Raw genomic sequence first — 23250 nt, forward strand, 5'->3', positions numbered from 1 at the left:
ACACACACACACACACACACTCACCCGGTTGTGGAAGCGCGAGGGTCTGTAGGAGCGTTTGGTCAGGTTGTAGACGGCGTAGTGACCGGCGTGACGAGAGTCCAGAAACAACCGCACGTCTTCGATATTGTTCTTTATGGCTGACTCCACCCCCTCGGCTGGGAATGACATCACTGAGGGGGAGAGAGATGTATGTAGCATAGTGCCCGGGGTCTATCATATACCACTATGCTAATGTATGTAGCATAGCGACCGGGGTCTATCATATACCACTATGCTAATGTATGTAGCTTAGCAACCGGGGTCTATCATATGCCACTGTGCTAATGTATGTAGCATAGCGACCTGGGGTCTATCATATGCCACTGTGCTAATGTATGTAGCATAGCGACCGGGGTCTATCATATGCCACTGTGCTAATGTATGTAGCATAGTGCCCGGGGTCTATCATAAACAACCACTATGCTAATGTATGTAGCATAGCGCTTGGGGACTATCATATGCCACTGTGCTAATGTATGTAGCATAGTGCCCGGGGTCTATCATAAACAACCACTATGCTAATGTATGTAGCATAGCGCTTGGGGACTATCATATACCACTATGCTAATGTATGTAGCATACTGACCAGGGGTCTATCATAAGTCGCTCTGGATTAAGAGCGTCTGCTAAATGCCTAAATTGTAAATTGTAAATTGTATAAACAACCACTATGCTAATGTATGTAGCATAGTGCCCAGGGTCTATCATAAACAACCACTATGCTAATGTATGTAGCATAGTGCCCAGGGTCTATCATAAACAACCACTATGCTAATGTATGTAGCATAGTGCCCAGGGTCTATCATATACCACTATGCTAATGTATGTAGCATAGCGCCCGGGGTCTATCATACACCACTATAAAAGACCATGAGGTGTAGATCTACGTCAATAGCAGTGAATGTGTTTTAATAGCATTAATAACAGTTCATTCCTACCTGCTACTCTCGACGTGATGTAGGAAATATCCAGATCTCCTTTAGCGTAGCTGGGACCACAAACACAGGAATAAATACCAACAATAAGTCTAACACATTAATATTACATACATACATGCATGCATACATACATACAATATTAACGCACTTAAATTAATTTCAATCAGTTAACTCACAAAAACAATGAACTAATATTATATGCATAAGTATGCTATAATATAATTTATCTAGGCGTTCGGCTAAGCTACATTTTCTTCCTGCTCTGCAAGAATTATACAACCATCATTAAACATTAATAGCAGGGAGATAGATATAAAATAACAACCCACCCATGGGGAACATAACTAATAGCAGAGCCCACCGGTGGTTAGGGATGCCAGAAAGTGACCATCAGCCAAATCAAATAGTCGACAGCTCTGCCGATTAATTATCGATTAATTGAACCCACCCAAAAAGTTTTTCTTTTTTTAATTACTATCAGATAAAACTTTTAAGATTTTATATTATGCACATGCCATGGTCACATAACCATTATATGTTGAGTGCATGCTTTGATGCTTACAGTTTTATAATCAGTTTTGATGAGTAAACCTTTGTGGAGATCTTCTCAGTTCTCATTGTATGCTAGTTACTGCCATTCAGGATGGAAAATGAAATCCATTTGGATTTGGGGAGAAGTAGTTTCATAAGGGGCTGGTATGAAGTACTTGATATAAAGAGAACATGTTCAGTTCACTAGTTGTCTGTCTGGCAGGCACTTAACAAGCGATCGTTAACTGTGTCTGTTAGAGAGAGGGGCAGAGAAGAGTGGCTTTGCTCAACTTGATTTATACTTATATTCTCCACTCTGATGAAGGTACATGTTCGATATATCATGCAGCCTTACTTAGTAGCCTATATTTTGGCTATTAAAAATTTCGATTATGAAATCTTAAAATCGATTTCGGAGACTCCGACGATTAATCGGAAAATCGATTAATCGGCGGCATCCCTACCGGTGGTGCTGGTGGGAGCAAACAGAACTAATAGCAGAGCGGTGGTGCTGGTGGGAGCAAACAGAACTAATAGCAGAGCAGTGGTGCTGGGGTGGTGGTGGTGGTGGGAGCAAACAGAACTAATAGCAGAGCGGTGGTGCTGGGGTGGTGGTGGTGGTGGGAGCAAACAGAACTAATAGGAGAGCGGTGGTGGTGGGGTGGAGGTGGTGGGAGCAAACAGAACTAATAGCAGAGCGGTGGTGCTGGGGTGGTGGTGGTGGTGGTGGTGGGAGCAAACAGTGCATAACAACAACCAGGAACGCACATGCAGAAGGAACGCAGGGAGAACACAGAATTAGGTGAGCTAAAATACGCCGCCAAGTTGGTCAGCTGATGTCAGCAAATGACGTAATTGTCTTGCATAACACTGAATACACCCCCTGAATACACCCACATGGTAAGTAAGGGATAACGTCTGCCTAGGCGGTCATTGTCGGGAGATAATTCACAGACAACGCGTTTAACCACCGACGCCAAGCGGAGGTGATTAATCCAGATATTATCCCGCTTATTACATGGCTATACTTAAATACATAAATAATAAAAATTGACCCAAAACAGGTCTGTTATAGATCTGTCATTATCAAGAATTATACAACACAGGTCGTTTTGAGGAAGCAATCCGATTGGTTGAACATCTTTCTAGCCATGCTTCAAACCACATTATTTCAACTCCTAATCAAAACAAACAATCCAGTCGGGCTCTTCTCTCACAGCGCAGCAGACTCGGTGGCTAGGCTAGCTAGTCTCTTCAAAATATGACTCCTAACGTCGTTGAATATGTCATAAAATGTCCCTGGGAATCATCTAAAAGACCATCCCTGCATCCCGGGACTCACTCATTACATTGAAAACCTATTTACATCACTGTGCGCACACTAACACACACACACACACACACACACACACACACACGTCTGTCTGGGAAACCAGTGCTTTAAACCACTGCAACATCACAGCAAAACACAGCAGGCGAGGCGTGCGGCTACGTTACGTTACGTATATATACACACAAGACCCGATTGGTCCAAACCGGTCGGCTTTTATTAGGCTCCATTTAGACTGCAGTCACATCAAGTCTAATCCGATCTTTTGGCCCGAGCGTTCACACTGCTGTTTGCAAGTGACCAGATCAGATCTATTGTAATAGACATTAACCCATTCTGACCTGAGATCAGATTCTAACGCACAGAAGAATGACATTAAGGCTTGTCCACTTGCCCGGGACAAGTATTACATCTTTCCGGATAGGACAAGTGCATACAAATTGGCCCGTTTTCTCAACTCGCTGTAACTCTGCAAGACATTACTCTACAAGCCATGTCTCCAAAACTGGTGGGTCAAACTGAACAACCAATAAGTCCATTTGAAGCTATGAATATGATTCCCTGCTTTCATAATGACATGAATATACAAAAAATTTAATCCAATGGCAGTCCCTCAGTCAAATTTGGTCACAAAAAATGGACCTTGATGTGAAAACAGTTGAAAACCACTGCTGTAGGGCCTACCTACTACTAGACTGCTACAGTGTGTGCACATGTGCGTGCATGTGTGCGCGCGCACACACACACACACACACACACACACACACACACAAACACACACACTAGAGTGAGAACACACACGCACTAGAGTGAGAAGACACACTGAGGGCAGATGTGGGCGTGACCCATATTTACCTGGGGCTGCTGGGTAATGTAGGCACAGAGGGAACATGTGGGGGGGGGGGGGGGGGGGCAGCAGAGAAAATACACAACCAAATAAAACCACAAAAAAACAAAACAACAAAACAAAGACAAGAAGGAAAACAAAAGGATGAAGTGAATGAGAGCCGGACAGTGATCATGCCTCGGGAATGGATATCCAACATGCTCTCAGTCTCACGTTACACTCAGACCTGCCCGAGGACCTTCTACAAAATGTCTTCTAAATCCTGACAGTTTTCTGATAGAAACCTATGTTTCTATCAAAACATTTTCATGTCAAGGACCGGCAGAAATATATGTAATTGGCCGAAGACCCTCATCTGAAAATATGTTGTTGTTGCAGGGACCCCCCCCCCCCAAAAGCAAAGATTTGAGTTAAAAATGTTCGGCACTGAAAGAATATATATTCAAAAATAGCCAAAGTATAGCTAAAGTATAACATAATGCTTAAAAACACCAAAAGGGGTTCCCGTCCTGAATGGGATAAAACTCCAAGAATGAACAGTGAGCGAGGTAAGACTGCCTTCATCTTTTACGGCCAGATAGCGGATGTTGACACCCATTTAACCGGAAATGACGACGGCCAGATTCGGTGAATTCGGTAAAAATAATGGCATAATGGTGAAGTTAGCGCCACCATCAGGACGGAGTGTCTAATACTATATGGTTGCCCCGTTAAAATGAGATATATTGTGTATATCACAGATTTTTCTATTGGCATTCAAATGATGAATTAAAAATATGAACAGAGCTGGCAGAAGGCACTGAAAAGCTGCTATTGGGGTGGCAGTCAGAGGGTGAAAGAACGCCATCTTAGCTTCAACAATGGACTTTCTTACCTGGCCACTGATTGGATGACCTTAGAGGACGTGTCCTTTATATTGGTCAGGAAGCGTTCGGTCCCGCCTTTCAGGATGTCCAGGAAACCACTCCCTGATTGGTCAGCATCGTACAGTCCTCCTAGAGCATGGGAACAAACAATGATTGGTCAGGATCATACAGCATGGGAAGAAAGGCCGCACACGCACACACACACACACACATTATGAAAGGCCGCACACGCACACACACACACACACACACACACACATTATGAAAGGCCGCACACGCACACACACACACACACACATTATGAAAGGCTGCACATACACACACACACACATTATGAAAGGCTGCACACACACACACACACACACACACACACACACACACACACAGTGTGTTACCTGCGTTGTTGTGCAGGTTGTGTATCTGCGTGGGCGGCTGCGCTCCGTTGTTGCCGAACCCTCCGTTGTGTTCCATAAGCTGCAGACAGGAAAGAGTTAATTTTGTTTCACCCATTGAGACCGGATTCTACAAAACGTCTTCTAAATCAGGGGTAGGCAACCTTTGGCACTGGTGCCAACCTTGGCACAAAGGAGGGTGGTCACTGGCACACGGGCATGGAAATAAAATAAAATACCGGTAAATAAACAATTAAAAAATGTAGTCAAATAAATGAATTCACTCATATTTGTATGTAAATTACATCCTGCACATCGTTGTACATTCATTAAAACTGTGAACTCTGACTGGGGGAGGGAGATAGGAGGGCTCTGCTCAGAGTCTAATGATCATTATAACAATGTGAAAGAATATTTAACAAGGGAAAAAGTTATATTCGTGGACAATCAAAACATGTTGTGTCATTAAAGTGACACACTGACTATCAGAAACTAAAAACATGGCACTTTGTTTCAAAAAGGTTGCAGACCCCTGTTCTAAATCACCACAGTTTTCTGACATCTGTGGTTCTCGAATGATGCGTCAAGCATCCCCCAAAAACAACGATATGAATTCGGCCCCCATCTGAAAATATGTTGTTCCTTCCAGGGACCCCACAGAAGAGAAAATATGTTGTTCCTTCCAGGGACCCCACAGAAGTCAATATGTGAACCAGCTTGACAGAGGGAATGAGTTGTTGTCATAATGTCATATAAAAGCTGGGAATCATAGCTTCAAATTGACATATTGCTTGACTTGTTCAGTTTGACCCACCATTTTTGGAGACATATTAAATATTAAAACAGTTTTAAAATGCATGGTGTAGTCCATTTAAATGAATACAAATGTTAGCTTGAGGATCAGTTCCCTGTCTGTCTGTCTGTCTGTCTGTCTGCCTGCCTGTCTGTCTGTCTGTCTGTCTGTCTGTCTGTGGCAGCTGTACACACAGAGACTGGAATGGAGAAGAGAGACTTCTTTGTGGACGACTTGGGGTTGGCACGCACGCACGCACGCACGCACGCACACACACACACACACACACACACACACAAACAGGTGTTCAGAACAATGACTCTGTCCTCAGAAGGCATGTGACTCACTCATTTTGCGCACATTCCTTGATTTCCCACGATTTTGGAACCAATTTATCTTTTCTCCACCCGGTTCCAACTGCCTCAGCTGTAATGAATTAACAACACTGACACACACACACACACACACACGCACCTCTGTGATGGGGGACTTGGGGTTGACGTTGCGTGCAGCTGCAATCTCCTGCAACTGATTGACCAACTCTGTGATTGACAGACGCTCCTCTGGATTTATCTTCAACATGGACCCTGGAGAGGAGAGGAGAGGAGAGGAGAGGAGAGGAGAGGAGAGGAGAGGAGAGGAGAGGATGTTACCGTTTACATATCGATATAGAGACACACGGGGACTACAAATGTCACGCCCCCAAATGAGACAGCGCCCCCACTTCTGGTCCGTTAGAACGGTGTACTGCAGCTGCCAATGCAATGCCTATGAGAGGCATCATAAAATACCCTAATTTCACTGGTTCATTACTGAAGCTGTAGCTTCAGTAAAGTGTCCCATGTGTTTGATTTGTCCTTTTCATTATCACATACCTGCCATCTCAATATACAACGCACAATGTACTATAATATACTCCATCAGTTTGTGAAAAGTGATGGCATTGTTAATCTCAAGTCAAAGTGGTCGCACGGTATACATGTCACGGTTGCATCCCTTGAGTTTTTCAATACCCAGATATATTTGTTGTATTTCGTTTCATATGCTATGTATATGTGGAGAATTATCCAAACAGCATCTTGCAAGACTTCAAATCAATATAGTCTTCTAGTATGGAATTCTCCTTTAAAACTGTAACGTACGAATCAGCTCGTGGTAAACGCTGTATTAGTATGTACGTATCAGCTCGTGGTAAACGGTGTATTAGGACATTAAAACAGTAACGTACGTATCAGCTCGTGGTAAACGGTGTATTAGCACATTAGTACGTACGCATCAGCTCGTGGTAAACGGTGTATTAGGACATTAGTACGTACGCATCAGCTCGTGGTAAACGGTGTATTAGCACATTAGTACGTACGCATCAGCTCGTGGTAAACGGTGTATTAGGACATTAAAACAGTAACGTACGTATCAGCTCGTGGTAAACGGTGTATTAGGACATTAGTACGTACGCATCAGCTCGTGGTAAACGGTGTATTAGCACATTAGTACGTACGTATCAGCTCGTGGTAAACGGTGTATTAGCACATTAGTACGTACGTATCAGCTCGTGGTAAACGGTGTATTAGCACATTAGTACGTACGTATCGGCTCGTGGTAAACGGTGTATTAGCACATTAGTACGTACGTATCGGCTCGTGGTAAACGGTGTATTAGCACATTAGTACGTACGTATCAGCTCGTGGTAAACGGTGTATTAGCACATTAGTACGTACGTATCAGCTCGTGGTAAACGGTGTATTAGAACATTAGTACGTACGTATCAGCTCGTGGTAAACGGTGTATTAGCACATTAGTACGTACGTATCAGCTCGTGGTAAACGGTGTATTAGCACATTAGTACGTACGTATCGGCTCGTGGTAAACGGTGTATTAGCACATTAGTACGTACGAATCAGCTCGTGGTAAACGGTGTATTAGAACATTAGTACGTACGTATCAGCTCGTGGCAAACGGTGTATTAGCACATTAGTACGTACGTATCAGCTCGTGGTAAACGGTGTATTAGCACATTAGTACGTACGAATCAGCTCGTGGTAAACGGTGTATTAGCACATTAGTACGTACGTATCAGCTCGTGGTAAACGGTGTATTAGCACATTAGTACGTACGAATCAGCTCGTGGTAAACGGTGTACTTGACGTCGTTCTGAGGGATGGAGTATTTTCCGTTGACGATCTGCAGCTTGGCGCCTTCCTCGAACGGATGCTGTTTAAAACACAGCATGTAGAGAATGCAGCCCAGCGCCTGAAACACACAACGCAGGGTAAAAATATACCTCCAGACAGGGTAAAAACATACCACAAGACAGGGTAAAAATATACCACAAGACAACCCAAAAATGCAGCCCAGTGCCTGAAACACAAAAAAAAAGAAGAAATCACACCTGTGTGAAGTGAGGGGCGCTCTTTCTTATTATAATCAACATGCCTCATGTTATACTGGTCAATCAGAATGCCTGTTGCCTGTGATTGTTTAGCTGATTTGCTCGTCTCCATATGACGTACATTTTCCCTTCAATGTCAATGGCGTTTACTGTGTGCATGTTTAATTTACGTCAATTACCTAATTTCTCTGTTCATTGTCAATAGCAAATATTGAGACGAAAAAATCACGGGCGCTCTTATCATCGTACGTCATCCTGATGTAACATGTCGATTTGCTCGTCCACATAATGACAAAATAAATAAAATTCTCTATTCATTGTCCTTTGTGTAGGAAGAAAATAGCAGATTTGCTGTTTACATATGTGACCAGAGCCTGCCATCGCGCAACCTCCAGCTTTTCACCAGAGGAGAAAAACCTTTTATTAATTTTTATATCCAAAATGAGTTAATGGCACAAGGCTTCACATACTAGAGCATGTCTGAAATAAGTGTCCGAGCTGAAAATGTAAATATGAAATAAATGCTTAAACATGTTAGCTAGGTGTAATGTTAGAGTCCACAGAAGTGAACCTTTCAAGCCTGTTTTCTCAACTCGCTGTTTCTCTGCAAGACATTACTCTATAAGCCATATCTCCCAAACTGGTGGGTCAAACTGAACAACCAATGTCAATTTGAAGCTATGATTCCCTGCTTTCATATGACATGAAAAAAATTAAACATAAAATTCAAAAAAATCCAATGGCAGTCCCTCAGTCAGATTTGCTGTTTACATATGACGAAGATTCTCCATTCCTTGTCAATGGGAATGCAATGTTTGTGTAAGACGGAAATCTACATTAATAGCTGAATATAGAAAGAGCTGGCACCTTCAAAAATGTACAACAACACATGGTAAAAATCAAATGAACTATTGAGTGGCCTAGAAACACAGGTATTTCAGAAAACTGTAAGGATTTAGAAGATTTTTTTTTCTGAAAATAAAATTGATTCATAGATTAATTGCGATGTGGATGTGGATATGGATATGAATCGATTCAAAAAGAGGTACATAATTCATATTCTCTCTCCCCAGATTAGCTCTCACCCATATGTCTTGCTTCTCATTGATGGGGTAGTTGGAATACAGGTCGATCATCTCAGGGGTTCTGTAGGCTGGAGTGGTGTTCCTCGTTATCTGCAGGGGTGGAAAGGATACCATACTCAAATTATTTACACACTCGCATGACTGCAGTAAGGCCAGGTACCACACAAGCTGACTTCAGGTCATGACTGCAGTAAGGCCAGGTAGCACACAGGCTGACTTCAGGTCATGACTGCAGTAAGGCCAGGTAGCACACAGGCTGACTTCAGGTCATGACTGTAGTAAGGCCAGGTACCACACAGGCTGACTTCAGGTCATGACTGCAGTAAGGCCAGGTAGCACACAGGCTGACTTCAGGTCATGACTGCAGTAAGGCCAGGTAGCACACAGGCTGACTTCAGGTCATGACTGCAGTAAGGCCAGGTAGCACACAGGCTGACTTCAGGTCATGACTGCAGTAAGGCCAGGTACCACACAGGCTGACTTCAGGTCATGACTGTAGTAAGGCCAGGTAGCACACAAGCTGACTTCAGGTCATGACTGTAGTAAGGCCAGGTACCACACAGGCTGACTTCAGGTCATGACTGCAGTAAGACCAGGTACCACACAAGCTGACTTCAGGTCATGACTGCAGTAAGGCCAGGTACCACACAGGCTGACTTCAGGTCATGACTGTAGTAAGGCCAGGTACCACACAAGCTGACTTCAGGTCATGACTGCAGTAAGGCCAGGTAGCACACAAGCCGACTTCAGGTCATGACTGCAGTAAGGCCAGGTACCACACAAGCTGACTTCAGGTCATGACTGCAGTAAGGCCAGGTACCACACAGGCTGACTTCAGGTCATGACTGCAGTAAGGCCAGGTACCACACAAACTGACTTCAGGTCATGACTGTAGTAAGGCCAGGTACCACACAAACTGACTTCAGGTCATGACTGTAGTAAGGCCAGGTACCACACAAACTGACTTCAGGTCATGACTGTAGTAAGGCCAGGTACCACACAGGCTGACTTCAGGTCATGACTGCAGTAAGGCCAGGTACCACACAGGCTGACTTCAGGTCATGACTGTAGTAAGGTCAGGTACCACACAAGCTGACTTCAGGTCATGACTGCAGTAAGGCCAGGTACCACACAGGCTGACTTCAGGTCATGACTGCAGTAAGGCCAGGTACCACACAGGCTGACTTCAGGTCATGACTGCAGTAAGGCCAGGTACCACACAGGCTGACTTCAGGTCATGACTGTAGTAAGGCCAGGTACCACACAGGCTGACTTCAGGTCATGACTGCAGTAAGGCCAGGTACCACACAGGCTGACTTCAGGTCATGACTGCAGTAAGGCCAGGTACCACACAAACTGACTTCAGGTCATGACTGTAGTAAGGCCAGGTACCACACAAACTGACTTCAGGTCATGACTGTAGTAAGGCCAGGTACCACACAGGCTGACTTCAGGTCATGACTGCAGTAAGGCCAGGTACCACACAGGCTGACTTCAGGTCATGACTGCAGTAAGGCCAGGTACCACACAGGCTGACTTCAGGTCATGACTGCAGTAAGGCCAGGTACCACACAGGCTGACTTCAGGTCATGACTGTAGTAAGGCCAGGTAAAACACAAGCTGACTTCAGGTCAAAAAATATATAATCCTGCAATGTTATTGGCTACTGTCTCCAGACACTTTGCCAGGTAACGAGAGCAGTTTGTTGTGCGTCCATGAAAAAAAAAATCAGTTTGAAAAATAAATCCAAAACAAATCTCCTTCCACCAGCTCCCATCGTTCCACTTTCAACCTGCGTCTTACTACTGAACGCATGGACGGATCTATTGAACCACTCCAAGAAACAGCAATGTTGTCCTAACCTATGTCCCTATGTCCCGATGTTTAGAGTACCAATAGGGGGTGCTGTTGCACCACTCGCTTCAGACTGGTCTGATTTTTCACGAGCCCGCAACAAACGGCTCTCTTCTTACCAACGATCCGGCGTAATGCTGTAGTCAGGATAGTGTGTGTGTGTGTGTGTGTGTGTGTGTGTGTGTGTGTGTGAGTGTGTGAGTGTGTGTGTGTGTGTGTGTGTGTGTGTCGTGTGTGTGTGTGTATCAAGTGTTGTTTTTGTCGACTAAAACTAAGAGGAAAATGTCCGTCGACTACATTTTTTCACTGAGGAAAACTAAATGATCGACGACGGCATCAAGGCCCGCCAAAGTACATTTTAGTCGACTAAATCAACTGTAGATTCAGATTCTTATGGGTGACTAAAATGTGACTAAAACTAAATGAAAACTATTCAAGAGTTGGATGGAGGACATACAGTTCATACAACAAAACACACATCACGTGTGTGTGTGTGTGTGTGTGTGTGTGTGTGTGTACCTCATCCTCCACCATAGATCTCTTGTGAGCAGACCAGCTGTAGTCAGGGTAGTGTGCCAGGGTGGTCGCGCTGCCGAAATCACACAGCTTGACGGTACCCTGGGAGCTGATTAACAGGTTCTCCATCTGAAACACACACACACACAAACACACGTGTGCGCACACGCACGCACACACACACACACACACACACACGTACACTTCAGTCTAGACCTCTTCACGGTCCCTCTACTAGGGTCTGGAATACAGTAGTGGTTTCTAACCCTTTTCATATCAAGGTTTATTATGCCTTCTGATCCACGGACCACCGTTTGATGACATTTAGCCTCCCGGGCCCAAAACTAACGAATATTGTGTCTCTGAATCGTTGTTTAAGATTTTGTCCACAATTCCAAAGCTGAATTGATGTTGGTAGTTAGTACCATTTAGGAGAGACAACAGGCAAATTACTCAACGTTCTCTAATCGTGTAAACTTCTTCTTAAATTAACTCATTCTGGGCGGGAACCCCTTTTGGTGTTTTAAGCCTTATATGTTATACTTTAGCTAAAGAAAAATTGTGAAAATGTGGCGCGAATCTTTGAATATGATTTGAACTCAAATATTAGCATCTGAACATATTTTCAGTTGGTGGTCCGCAGAAAAATACAGATGTTTCTGGAGGTCCTTAACACATTTAGTACATAAATCGTCTGGAAACGTCATAAGGATTGGAACCGAGAGGTGCCTTCGACGTCTGTGGACGTCCTAGCGACGTCCAAACGACACGGGGCGAGAGAAGAATATTCCGAATTATTCCTATTTTTTTTTTTGACATTTCGCTTTTCGCTTGCCGTATGCTAACGCTCTGTGCAACTATTAGCTTGTCATTGACTCCCATGTTAGCGCGGCGGAAAGAATGACTCGTATCTCCTCATCCAGGGCGCTCTCCGTGGTGATAAATGGATCGATATGCTGGCGCTTCATTTCTGCTCCTCATCCGTCTCTATTTTGATGCACTAGGGTTGGGTTGAGCCGACATAGAAACATAGGGTTTTCAGAAAACTGAGAACTTAGAAGACATTTTTTTTAATCGGCCTCAGGTCGAAATGGGTTAAGCACTGCAGATGTTTAACATAAACAACAATTTCACTTTTGAGAGAATGGAAGAAACATCGTTTCATTTTACGCTCTCAAGAGTTGGTAGCCTAACTATATGAATACTGGTATGTATTTAGAAAAATCACACCCATGTGAAGTGAGGGGCACTCTTATATTATACGTACATCACTATGACGTAAAGTAGACACTATGTCTATTTGCTCAGACACTATCATTCTCCATTCATTGTCAATGGGAATTTAACCCATTCTGGGCGGGAACCCCTTTTGGTGTTTTAACATTGATATGCTTTAGCTATTGAAAAATAGCAGATCTACAAGTTTGTGCACGCACACCAGAAGCTGGATATAGGAGGGGTTTGCGGCACCTCAAAAATGTATGATTTTCGGCCCAGAGTTTTCCGCGAGGGGGCGTGGCTACTTGTTACCCACCTTGAGGTCTCTGTGCGTGATTGGAGGCTTCTGTTTGTGCATGTGCTGCACGGCGCGACACGATTGGTAGAAGATCTTCAGCACCGTGTCACATGACATGGGCGCCCTCTGCTCCACGCGCTTGATGTAGTCCACCAGCTGACCTGTAGAGGGAGCCCCACACACACACACCGTTAACTAACTCATTCACCTTGATGTAGTCCACCAGCTGACCTGTAGAGGGAGCCCCACACACACACACACCGTTAACTAACTCATTCACCTTGATGTAGTCCACCAGCTGACCTGTAGAGGGAGCCCCACACAATTCAATTCAATTCAAAGGGCTTTATTGGCATGAGAAAACATACGTTTACATTGCCAAAGCAGAAAGAACAATACAACAATACAGCAATACAATCAAAACAAAAATTATGTACTTTGAAGGTCAGAATCTTCAATAGATCAACTTCTGTGTACCAAGATAACTCGATGCAGGTATAGTGCAGGAATATACACAATGATTAGTCTTTAGGGTGGTTGTGTTCCATTTGATATCCTTCTCCTATCACAGCAACTCACAAATCTTGCTGCTGTGTTTGCACATTGTTGTACTTCGCCCACACACACACCGTTAACTAACTCATTCACCTTGATGTAGTCCACCAGCTGACCTGTAGAGGGAGCCACTGTCTGTCAGAAGCCGTTGAGGGTTGATTTCACACAACACTGCTGGATGCATGTTCGCACCACTAGTATGTCTGTCAGAAACCGTTGAGGGGTGAATACACCCGCGTGCGCACGCGGGTGTATTCACCCCTCAACTGCAAGCCCACTTGCCCCTGGCAGCTAAATACAACGGTTACAGGAAGTAGGAATTAAACGAGGTAGACGGTACCTTTGCACAGCTCGGTGAGGATCAGGAACCAGGAAGTAGGAACTAAATGACGGTACCTTTGCACAGCTCGGTGAGGATCAGGAACCAGGAAGTAGGAACTAAATGACGGTACCTTTGCACAGCTCGGTGAGGATCAGGAACCAGGAAGTAGGAACTAAATGACGGTACCTTTGCACAGCTCCGTGAGGATCAGCAACCAGGAAGTAGGAACTAAATGACGGTACCTTTGCACAGCTCGGTGAGGATCAGGAACTCGGCCTGCCCCGTGTCAGACTCCTCCTTGCTGATGGACGCCGCTGAGGAGAACTGGACCACGTTGGGGTGACCCGACAGCTTCTTCTGGACAGCCAGCAGGTCAAGGTTCACTACAGTTCAGTGGTTCCAAAACGTTTTCATGTCAAGGACCCCCAAATTGACACTGATGAGCCCGCGGACCCCCATTTGAAAAATATATACCAGGGACCCCCATAAGAGAAGGTTTTGACGGCTCTAGCAGTGATTCCCAACCCATTTAATTTCAAGGACCCCCAGTTTGAGATGCATTAGGCTACGGAAACCCATTTAATGGCATTTCTATCTCTGGGACCCTCAATTTATATTGTAAAATGTGTTAATGTGTACAAAGGGAACCAAATGGACCCGTTATAGCAGATCTACAAGCTGTCAACACGGCACATTGTGAACTTGTAGGTCAGCTATTTACACTGCTACTTAAAACATTTGATTTATAATTTATAGAATTTTAGATTTTTATTTTATTTATTCATAAAAATATTTTTGAAATTTAGTGCTAAGCTTGCAGTACCAGCTTCAACCACTAGAGGATACCATCAAACAGACTTCCTGGATGATGTCCTTGCTCTTCTCCTCGTCATTGGACAGCAGTCGCTGTGACAGAAGGGGGGGGGGGGGGGGGGGGGGGGGGAGGAGATTGGTCATCACCAGCGGTCATCAATATGTCCATAGACTATGTCTCGTCCGTGGGAAATTCTAGATATATATATTCTTTTACACAGCGTAAGTAGGAAGAGTGATTCTACTTTCCGAACTAAAACCCTGCACGAGTCAAACACGACACTGGGTGAGTGAACGATACAAACGAGTCAAACACGACACTGGGTGGGTGAACGAGTCAAACGAGTCAAACACGACACTGGGTGGGTGAACGAGTCAAACGAGTCAAACACGACACTGGGTGGGTGAACGAGTCAAACGAGTCAAACACGACACTGGGTGGGTGAACGAGTCAAACGAGTCAAACACGACACTGGGTGGGTGAACGAGTCAAACGAGTCAAACACGACACTGGGTGGGTGAACGAGTCAAACACGACACTGGGTGGGTGAACGAGTCAAACACGACACTGGGTGGGTGAACGAGTCAAACGAGTCAAACACGACACTGGGTGGGTGAACGAGTCAAACGAGTCAAACACGACACTGGGTGGGTGAACGAGTCAAACACGACACTGGGTGGGTGAACGAGTCAAACACGACACTGGGTGAGTGAACGAGTCAAACGAGTCAAACACGACACTGGGTGAGTGAACGAGTCAAACGAGTCAAACACGACACTGGGTGGGTGAACGAGTCAAACGAGTCAAACACGACACTGGGTGGGTGAACGAGTCAAACGAGTCAAACACGACACTGGGTGGGTGAAAGAGTCAAACGAGTCAAACACGACACTGGGTGGGTGAACGAGTCAGAGTCAAACACGACACTGGGTGGGTGAACGAGTCAAACACGACACTGGGTGGGTGAACGAGTCAAACGAGTCAAACACGACACTGGGTGGGTGAACGATACAAACGAATTAAATGAATCATCTCTTGGGTGAACTGAGCTGTAGCTCATACCAGGGGTTCTCAACGTTTTTGTCCGGGGACCCCCGGAAATGTTTTGGCAATGTCTCTGGACCCCCGCCCCGCACCGCTCCCTCCCGACCCCCAATATAAATAGACTGCTACAATAACCTTAATAATAGAGACAATACACCATAAATAAATACTGAAACCAGATATAATCATTAGGGAAGGTGTATGCATGTACTATGTGTACTATTATGTAAACTCTTCATTTCCATTTTCCAGCCATTCCCCGAGGGGACCCACAGGTTGAGAACCCCTGGCTTATACACTACCTTGAGGGCGTAGTCCTTCCCACTGCCGATGTCCTGGGCTTCATACACGAAGGCAAAGCCACCTGTTGGGAGGGGGGGGGGGGAGGGAAGGGGGGGGGGGGGAGAGAGAGAGAGAGGCATGACGTTATATTACGTTTAAATCACCCTTTCAATCATCTTTCCATTTAACCCATTTAGACCTGAGGACGATTCTACGTCAGTCGTTCTCAAACTATTTCATGTCAAGGGAAACCCCAAAAATTATGTCATTGGCCGCCGTCTGAAAATATGATGTTCCAGGGACCCCCCCCCCCACCCCTCCCTCAGAAGCAAAGATTTTATTTAAAAAAACGTTCACTCTGAAAGAATACATATTCCAAATGTGCGCCACATTTTCACCATTTATCAAAAATAGCAGACCTACAAGCTCGTAGTGTGGCACCGAGTGCCGCGCTACGAGCTTGTAGATCCCATTCTGGGCGGGAACCCCTTTTGGTGTTAGCATTATGTTGCGCTTTAGCTATTGAAAAATAGCAGATCTACAATCTACTAGGCCTGTGACAGGCCTAGTAATCAGGCTGCTCAGGCAGTTGGAACCGGGTGGAGAAGAATAAACCGGTTACAAAATCGTGGAAATCAAGGAATATGCACGGAATGTGTGTGTGTGTGTGTGTGTGTGTGTGTGTGTGTGTGTGTGTGTGTTCTGAACACAACCTGTTTATTCACATAAAGGAAGAAAAGGGAGGGAACAGTAAACTCCTTGGATATCACATGGCAGTGTGCGTGCGTTAATAATTATTTATAAGTCAAATAAGAGCAACAGATGAACAGAGGAGCAGCTTGAACAATAATGTCCTTGCTGCATGCAACCAGAGACGTATAGCCTACATCTCTCTCACACACACACACACACACACACACACACACAACACTAAGGGTTGCCCACCTGCCCCTGGCAGCTAAATACAACACTAAGGGTTGCCCACCTGCCCCTGGCAGCTAAATACAACACTAAGGGTTGCCCACCTGCCCCTGGCAGCTAAATACAACACTAAGGGTTGCCCACCTGCCCCTGGCAGCTAAATAAAACCCTAAGGTTTGCCCACCTGCCCCTGGCAGCTAAATACAACACTAAGGGTTGCCCACCTGCCCCTGGCAGCTAAATAATAAATATATATTGGGTAATATCTCAGGTTCTCAACGACAGGTCCGGAGACCACCAGCGGACCTTAACCCATTTAGACCTTCTAATAAATGTCTTCTAAATCATGACAGTTTTCTAAAAACCCTATGTTTCTACATCAGTGGTTCTATTTCATGTCAAGGACCCCAAAATGTATCTGTAATTGGCCGCCGATCCCATCTGATAATATTTTGTCCCAGGGACCCCCTCAGAAGCAAAGATTAGAGTTAAAAACGTTCACTCTGAAAGAATATATTTCTGCATTTTTTTCCCCATTTTTTTAATGTTTGAAAATGTATGGACATATTTCACGGAAGAAAATATGCAAAGAACAAGAGGCAATAAGAGTCAAAGCTCTCCGTCTAGCGAGCAATCTACTCTCACCTACTGTATGGTCATGAAGCGTGGGTCAATCTACTCTCACCTACTGTATGGTCATGAAGCGTGGGTCATGACTCTCTACTCTCACCTACTGTATGGTCATGAAGCGTGGGTCAATCTACTCTCACCTACTGTATGGTCATGAAGCGTGGGTCATGACTCTCTACTCTCACCTACTGTATGGTCATGAAGCGTGGGTCAATCTACTCTCACCTACTGTATGGTCATGAAGCGTGGGTCATGACTCTCTACTCTCACCTACTGTATGGTCATGAAGCGTGGGTCATGACTCTCTACTCTCACCTACTGTATGGTCATGAAGCGTGGGTCATGACTCTCTACTCTCACCTACTGTATGGTCATGAAGCGTGGGTCATGACTCTCTACTCTCACCTACTGTATGGTCATGAAGCGTGGGTCATGACTCTCTACTCTCACCTACTGTATGGTCATGAAGCGTGGGTCATGACTCTCTACTCTCACCTACTGTATGGTCATGAAGCGTGGGTCATGACTCTCTACTCTCACCTACTGTATGGTCATGAAGCGTGGGTCATGACTCTCTACTCTCACCTACTGTATGGTCATGAAGCGTGGGTCATGACTCTCTACTCTCACCTACTGTATGGTCATGAAGCGTGGGTCATGACTCTCTACTCTCACCTACTGTATGGTCATGAAGCGTGGGTCATGACTCTCTACTCTCACCTACTGTATGGTCATGAAGCGTGGGTCATGACTCTCTACTCTCACCTACTGTATGGTCATGAAGCGTGGGTCATGACTCTCTACTCTCACCTACTGTATGGTCATGAAGCGTGGGTCATGACTCTCTACTCTCACCTACTGTATGGTCATGAAGCGTGGGTCATGACTCTCTACTCTCACCTACTGTATGGTCATGAAGCGTGGGTCATGACTCTCTACTCTCACCTACTGTATGGTCATGAAGCGTGGGTCATGTCACCTACTGTATGGTCATGAAGCGTGGGTCATGACTCACTCACGACCCAAAGAATATGGTCACGAATACACGCGGCCGAAAAGAGTTTTCTCCGACGGGTGTCTGGAATCTCCCTTAGAGAATATAGGGTGAGAAGAGAAGTTCAGTCACACGAGAGAGACTCGGAGTAGTCGCTGCTTCTTCGCCTGGAACGGAGCCAGTGATTCGGGAATCTGGTTAGGATGCCTCTCGGGCGTCTCCCTAGGGAAGTGCTCGATGCACGTCGCACTGGGAGGAGACCCCGGGGCATCTGGTTAGGATGCCTCTCGGGCGTCTCCCTAGGGAGGTGCTCGATGCACGTCCCAATGGGAGGAGACCCCGGGGCAGACCAAGGACGAGTTGGAGGAAACACATCGGCCTTGGAACGTCTCGGGATCCCCCAGGAGGAAGTTCTGGAGAGGGAAGTCTGGAGCTCTCTGGTGGAGATGTTGCCCCCGCGACCTGACTACGGTTAAGCGGTTGAAGATGGATGGACGTAAAGAATAATTGTGAGTATCTCCGAAAATTGCAATTAGGTGATCATGTAATACAGTAAAAGGTGGTTGCACACTGGCCGTGTTTTTCAGAAAACCGGTGGAGAAACGCAGCTACAAATCCGAAAAACGAGCTCTGTGTGCAGGGACCTCAACTGTGAGAGGCCTGCAGACTCAGAGTGCTTTCCTGAATACCTGAGCACGACAAAATGAGACAAAATGTGGAAAGCCTTGACTAGGTACACTCCATGAACACAGCCTTGGAATAGAGAAAGGAAGCCACAGGCACAGACAGACCTCTCTCTCTCCCACGGGAAGACAAGACTATGCACCCACTGCACACTAAATGTGGTGGAAACTGGAAACAGAGCTACACTTTCTAACAACCTGCCCTATTATGTACCAAGACAGAGACACATACTTCCCACAGATTATTACACACACCCAAAGTGAGTTTGAAACGATGACCAGCGACCAAAAAAAAAAACTCCCATACCTATTGGGAGAAACATGACAATGTGCATGACATCATCATATATCATCTCATGAACAACTGAATTTATGTGATTGGTTAGCCGATTTGCTCGTCTACATAAGACTACGGCGGAAGATTGGGAGTGAGGCTGCAGTTCTGATTGCAATGGGAAGTGCCAACTATTCCATAGTTTTGGAGCCAGAAGAGTTTGGGACGTGTGGACCGATGTCCCGGCGTACCGAGTAGAAGACCACATGTAAAGAGACTAAGAGAGTAGTATTTTATTTTTGTATAATAGTCTTGAGAACAAAATGCTGCCATTTGTCCCAAAATGACTACAAAAGATTTGCCGCTATTCGTTTCAAAAAGCTTTATATGCTGTATAATGTTACAGTACAAATGAGAAACCAAAGAAAAACTGAATGCTGTACCCCCCCCCCCCCCCAAAAGAAAACCTGAAACAAAACTGTATATACTATGTTTACACAATGCTGTACCTCCTCCAACTGTATATACTTTATGTTTACACAATGCTGTACCTCCAACTGTATATACTATGTTTACACAATGCTGTACCTCCAACTGTATATACTTTATGTTTACACAATGCTGTACCTCCAACTGTATATACTTTATGTTTACACAATGCTGTACCTCAAACTGTATATAATATGTTTACACAATGCTGTACCTCCAACTGTATATACTTTATGTTTACACAATGTTGTACCTCCAACTGTATATACTTTATGTTTACACAATGCTGTATTTCAAACTGTATATAATATGTTTACACAATGCTGTACCTCCTCCAACTGTATATACTTTATGTTTACACAATGCTGTACCTCCTCCAACTGTATATACTTTATGTTTACACAATGCTGTACCTCCTCCAACTGTATATAATATGTTTACACAATGCTGTACCTCCAACTGTATATACTTTATGTTTACACAATGCTGTACCTCCTCCAACTGTATATACTTTATGTTTACACAATGCTGTACCTCCTCCAACTGTATATAATATGTTTACACAATGCTGTACCTCCAACTGTATATACTTTATGTTTACACAATGCTGTACCTCCAACTGTATATACTTTATGTTTACACAATGCTGTACCTCCTCCAACTGTATATACTTTATGTTTACACAATGCTGTACCTCCTCCAACTGTATATACTTTATGTTTACACAATGCTGTACCTCCTCCAACTGTATATACTTTATGTTTACACAATGCTGTACCTCCTCCAACTGTATATACTTTATGTTTACACAATGCTGTACCTCCTCCAACTGTATATACTTTATGTTTACACAATGCTGTACCTCCTCCAACTGTATATACTTTATGTTTACACAATGCTGTACCTCCAACTGTATATACTTTATGTTTACACAATGCTGTACCTCCAACTGTATATACTATGTTTACACAATGCTGTACCTCCAACTGTATATAATATGTTTACACAATGCTGTACCTCCAACTGTATATACTATGTTTACACAATGCTGTACCCTCCAACTGTATATACTTTGAATATATATTCTTTCACAGTGAACGTTTTTAACTCAAATCTTTGCTTCTGGGGGGTGCCAACTGCCAACATATTTTCAGATGGGCGTCGGCGGCCAATTACATATATTTGTGGGGGTCCTTGACATGAAAATGTTTGAGAAACACCGATATAGAAACATGAGGTTTTTCAGAAAACTGTCAGGATGTAGAAGACATTTTTTTTAGAATCGGCCTCAGGTCTAAATAGGTTAAGGGGGGGTCCTTGCCAATAGAACAGGGGTTTTCAACCGGTGGTCTGTGGACCACTGGTGGGCCATCAAAGTATTGCATATGTGGTCCCCGACATCCCTGACCACGCATTTAGTAATGTAGAAAAGCGAAGATGTATTTCTTTACACGGAAAAGTGCAATAATAACCCCAGTGACGTTTGATGGTGTGACACTGACGTCAGTCACAGGAAAGGGAGTTCGAATCTCAACAAGGGGAAGTGTACCAGATATGGGTCATCATTATTGGGAAATGTGCCCATCTAAGCTGTGTCTGCTCACCCATGGGAGTACCTGATGGGATGCTTGTCTTATAAGGGTGTAACGATACACTTTGACAACCATTAGATACGTATCACCATACTTATTGGTTGACGATTCGAAACATGAACGATTAATTTATTTTAGAACGATACGATTCGATTGTTTTTACATTTCCGGCTACTACTAGGGCGGGGTCATTTAACCTCAGTAAAAATATGCCTAAACCTAACCCCAAACCCAACAGTGGTCCCCGGCAGTGTTGTTTTCGTCGACTAAAACTATGACGAAAAATGTTCGTCGACTACCTTTTTTCATTGACGAAAACTAAATGGAAACTAAATGAAAACTAAGCTATGGTGACGACTAAAACTATGAATACTGTCGATTTTGTCGTCAAATAAAAGTCATTTTACACTAGGTTGCATGCCGAAAATAGTAGATCTGCTAATTTTGTCGAGAAGATCAACTGTAGATTTAGTCGACAGAAATCTTATATTTAGTCGACTAAAACTAGACTAAACACTAAAACATTCCAGGTGACTAAAATGAGATTAAAACTAAATTAAAACGTTTCAAGAGACTAATGACTAAAACTAAAAGAGAAATTTGCTGCCAAAAACAACAGTGGTCCCCGGGTACGGGTAGCTGCAATTTGCAACTCTAGATTTTTTTACAATGGGATGAATCTAGAGTTGCAACACCCTCCATTGACTCCCCATTCATCCAATTTGCGTTTGCGATCTGCTTGTATTAAACAACGTTAAACTGACCAACATTGCAGCTCTAGGCCAAGCTTGAATTATCCTCTTTCAATCTGCCAAGGTTTTGTTTCATAAAAATCCACCGTAGAGAAGTTATGAGCTATACTTTCTGTCAAGGAATTCTGTGCAGGTGATTCTTTTTCTAAGTGCTGGAGTTTGGAAGCACTCAGGGCCGTTCAGTGACGAGTGCTTCCAAACTACAGCACTTAGAAAAAGAATCACCTGCACAGAATTTCTCCCAGGGACATTTTATGAGTCCCACTTCAACGACGTTAGGAGTCATATTTTGCCATTTTTACAAATTGCAGCATTTAACTCCCATTTCATTTTATATGGTTGCAATAACCATTTCTGCTTCTGTTTTCTACATACAATATAACCACATTATAACTAAAGCTAGCAAAAATCAAGAATAAATCTAGAATAAAGAAACAGTACAGTAGTAGTGCATCCCGTGGATTAGGGATGCACCGAAATTGAAATTCTTGGCCGAAACCGAATACCGAATATAGGAAACAGTTGGCCGAATACCGAATATGATTAATATTATACATCTTTTTTCCTACCATTGCTGTCATGGCTGTACCTTAAAGCGACCTGCTTTATGGCAAAATAAATGGTTATGGCAAAACTTTACTTAAATAATAATCACTATTATGGGTCCATAAAACTTTTATTCAGCCCTTTTGAATGCATTCATTGCGATGATATATCTTCTGCCTATTCGGAAAATGAATTTTTAGCCATTTTCTGCGGCTGAATATTCGGGGCATCACTAGTTAAAATAGTATGTTTA

General features: G+C 44.1%; 1 protein-coding gene across 1 annotated transcript in view; it reads right to left on the minus strand.

Moving 5' to 3' along the window:
- The window catches only part of gak (cyclin G associated kinase), a 44950-nt gene that overhangs the window by 19398 nt on the left and 2302 nt on the right, over positions 1 to 23250 (minus strand). The window contains exons 2-13 of the mRNA XM_080794581.1: positions 16137 to 16198; positions 14823 to 14882; positions 14219 to 14333; positions 13118 to 13260; positions 11587 to 11712; positions 9214 to 9303; positions 7854 to 7989; positions 6214 to 6326; positions 4950 to 5028; positions 4563 to 4683; positions 981 to 1030; positions 25 to 173 (exon numbers count right to left, since the gene is read on the minus strand). Coding sequence (XP_080650707.1) covers positions 25 to 173; positions 981 to 1030; positions 4563 to 4683; positions 4950 to 5028; positions 6214 to 6326; positions 7854 to 7989; positions 9214 to 9303; positions 11587 to 11712; positions 13118 to 13260; positions 14219 to 14333; positions 14823 to 14882; positions 16137 to 16198 — 1244 coding nt within the window. The remainder of the gene's footprint in view (positions 1 to 24; positions 174 to 980; positions 1031 to 4562; positions 4684 to 4949; positions 5029 to 6213; positions 6327 to 7853; positions 7990 to 9213; positions 9304 to 11586; positions 11713 to 13117; positions 13261 to 14218; positions 14334 to 14822; positions 14883 to 16136; positions 16199 to 23250) is intronic.

The sequence above is a fragment of the Protomyctophum bolini genome (assembly GCF_963924005.1).
Source record: "Protomyctophum bolini genome assembly, contig: SCAFFOLD_57, whole genome shotgun sequence".
NCBI classification, from domain to species: domain Eukaryota; kingdom Metazoa; phylum Chordata; class Actinopteri; order Myctophiformes; family Myctophidae; genus Protomyctophum; species Protomyctophum bolini.